Source organism: Carica papaya, chromosome 2 (assembly GCF_054855325.1).
Source record: "Carica papaya isolate Zhongbai chromosome 2, ASM5485532v1, whole genome shotgun sequence".
Classification (NCBI taxonomy): domain Eukaryota; kingdom Viridiplantae; phylum Streptophyta; class Magnoliopsida; order Brassicales; family Caricaceae; genus Carica; species Carica papaya.
In genome coordinates, this window is record NC_142310.1 from 22,712,736 (window position 1) to 22,715,068 (window position 2,333).

At 37.4% G+C, this 2,333-nt stretch overlaps 1 protein-coding gene across 1 annotated transcript; it reads left to right on the forward strand.

Annotated features, from left to right (window-relative positions):
- The first annotated feature begins 552 nt into the window (after positions 1 to 552).
- LOC110811543 (uncharacterized) lies at positions 553 to 1,769 on the forward strand. Its single transcript, XM_022038079.2, has one exon. It carries the CDS (start codon positions 674 to 676, stop codon positions 1,652 to 1,654), a length of 981 nt encoding a protein of 326 aa, XP_021893771.1. The 5' UTR covers positions 553 to 673; the 3' UTR covers positions 1,655 to 1,769.
- Positions 1,770 to 2,333: the final 564 nt, after the last annotated feature.

A 2,333-nucleotide genomic window follows, 5' to 3' on the forward strand; every position in this document is an offset into this window, starting at 1 on the left:
TTTCAAATTAGAGTAGGATGTTATAAATAATAATTTGAAATAATTATGACTCTTAGGATGAATGTAGTTTATTAAAATTATTATGTGACTCTTATAATTCTTATGTCTATTAGAATTCCTAAGCAATTAACTAGGTTTATGGAGTCTAGAAATTCTTTAGAAATGTCTTTTTGGATATGCCCATTAATTGAGAATAATTTAAATGTGTCTCTTGGTTATCTTTGTACCTGTAAATTCCCTATTGTACTTTGAAAGCAAGTAAGAATAAATTTTTCTTTATAATTTTCTTTTCTCAAATAAAGTAGTTTTTCTTTCTTCAACAGTCTATTTACAGGCACAAACTCATTAAGCTGTTAATATAATTTAGTTCGTGCTACCCTTTTGCATTGTACAAAGACAAGGGTTAGCTCTCATCGGAATCCTTGAGTTTTAAAAGAGAAAGGAAAGGACAGAGTTGTGGGTAGCCGCTTCTTAGTTGACTTTTTTAGAAAGACAGGTTGGTGTTTTTTTGTTCTTTTCTCCACGTATCACGTATATGAATGGATTGAGAGATTGATGGGAACATGGATATCACGACTGAGATGTCATTAGACATGCTACCAACTTCATACCCTTTTAAGTAGTAATAATCCTGTGTGTCATCCGTTAACTGTTGTGTGCCTTTCAGAACTCCATGGCTGACAGTTGCATTCCAGAACCTCGTCAAGTGTGCAGGGAAGAAGCTAATATCCTAGTAAAGAAGGAGAGTCTAGAAAAGGAAAAGCAGATTTTGGTTGATCCAATCTCATTGCAGGGATCAGCAGCTGGAGAGGCTAGCTTTAGTCTGATGCTCTCTCCTGCAGTAGATACTAGGATGCGCCCTGCATCAAATGCCAAGTTTCTAAGCTATAGCCTTCCAAACTCTACAAGTTCATCCCCTCGGTTCAGCTCAGTTTTGTCTAAGAAGAAGTGGAAGAATGAAAGTCAGATGTCTCCCCGTCAAGTCGAGAAGCTGGAGCATCTGAATCTTGCACCAGATGAGAGGTTCCGGAGGAGCAAGTCGAGTGGTGAAGGAAGAGCAAGTGTACCAACCGATGAACTTGATCTTTGGATGCATAAGCCAACTGGTACAGTATTTGAGAAGCATCAGGCCAAAACTGATGAGGCTAGGAAAGATGATGGTAGCAAAAGGATAGATGCGCAGGAGGATGGATTCAAATGCAGCGCACTATGCCTGTACCTCCCAGGGTTCGGCAAGGGTAAGCCTGTGAGAGCAAGAAAGGAGGATAGCCTGGTTAATGTGATATCGAGGAGGGTTTCGTTGGAGAAATTTGAGTGTGGTTCATGGGCCTCATCAGCCATAGTACCGGATGAAGAGGTGGAGTCCATGAGCATGTACTTCGATCTCCCAATGGAGTTGATTAGGAGTAGCGCCAACGATGCTCATTCGCCAATTTCTGCTGCTTTTGTGTTTGACAAAGACGTTAAAGGGGTGCTGAAAAATGGGTCGAGAAGCAACACAGGGAGAAAATGCAATGAGTCTCCTCGGCATGTAAGGTTTTCAACATCTTCGACATCGTTGCCAGCGTCTCCTGGTTCTTCTTGCATTACGCCTAGGCTGCGCAAGGCTAGGGAGGATTTCAATGCTTTCTTAGAAGCTCAGAGTGCATCATAATTTCAAGCAAATTCGACCGACATATATATATAGATATATAAAGCTGAAAACGATAATAAAAGCTCGTGCTTAGAATCAATAGCACCGGTTGAATCATGTATCAAGCAACCATATTAAGAGAGAGAGAGAGAGAGAGTATACAAACCAGAAAAGAAGCTCTTGTTCCAATGAATCACTTTTTTGTTCTCCATAACAGGAAGCTACCGCATAATTACAATTCATCCAGTGAATACGTTACCACAGAGAATTCATTACATTAACAATTTATTTTGTTTGTTTCTTTGTCTTCTACATCAAAACAAAACAGCGTTGATGATCCATCTCCAAACACTGTTTTCTAATTATCCGACAAATCAATTAATGAAATTATTTTTTAAAACAATTTTTGTTTAAAATATTGGGAATTTTTTTAATGATTCATTTTCTATGAATCCAATACATCAATGGATAAAACTATTTCTTAAGAATAAACATGACCCTTTTTTGTAATATTTGGGACGGGATTATAAAACATTTTTTTTTTTTTTTTTTTGCTTCTGACATAATAATTAATACTCCAATTTGATATCCAAATTACACAATCAATTCACTAATATTTGTTTTGTTTCAAAGAATTAACTTCCCCAACACCTTCAAATCAACCTCATGGAACCAACACATATCAACTAAGTAATTTGAA

What these genes read in the sequence shown, in the direction of transcription:
- LOC110811543 (XM_022038079.2), top strand. Translation starts at nt 674, where the DNA reads ATGGCTGACAGTTGCATTCCAGAACCTCGTCAAGTGTGCAGGGAAGAA.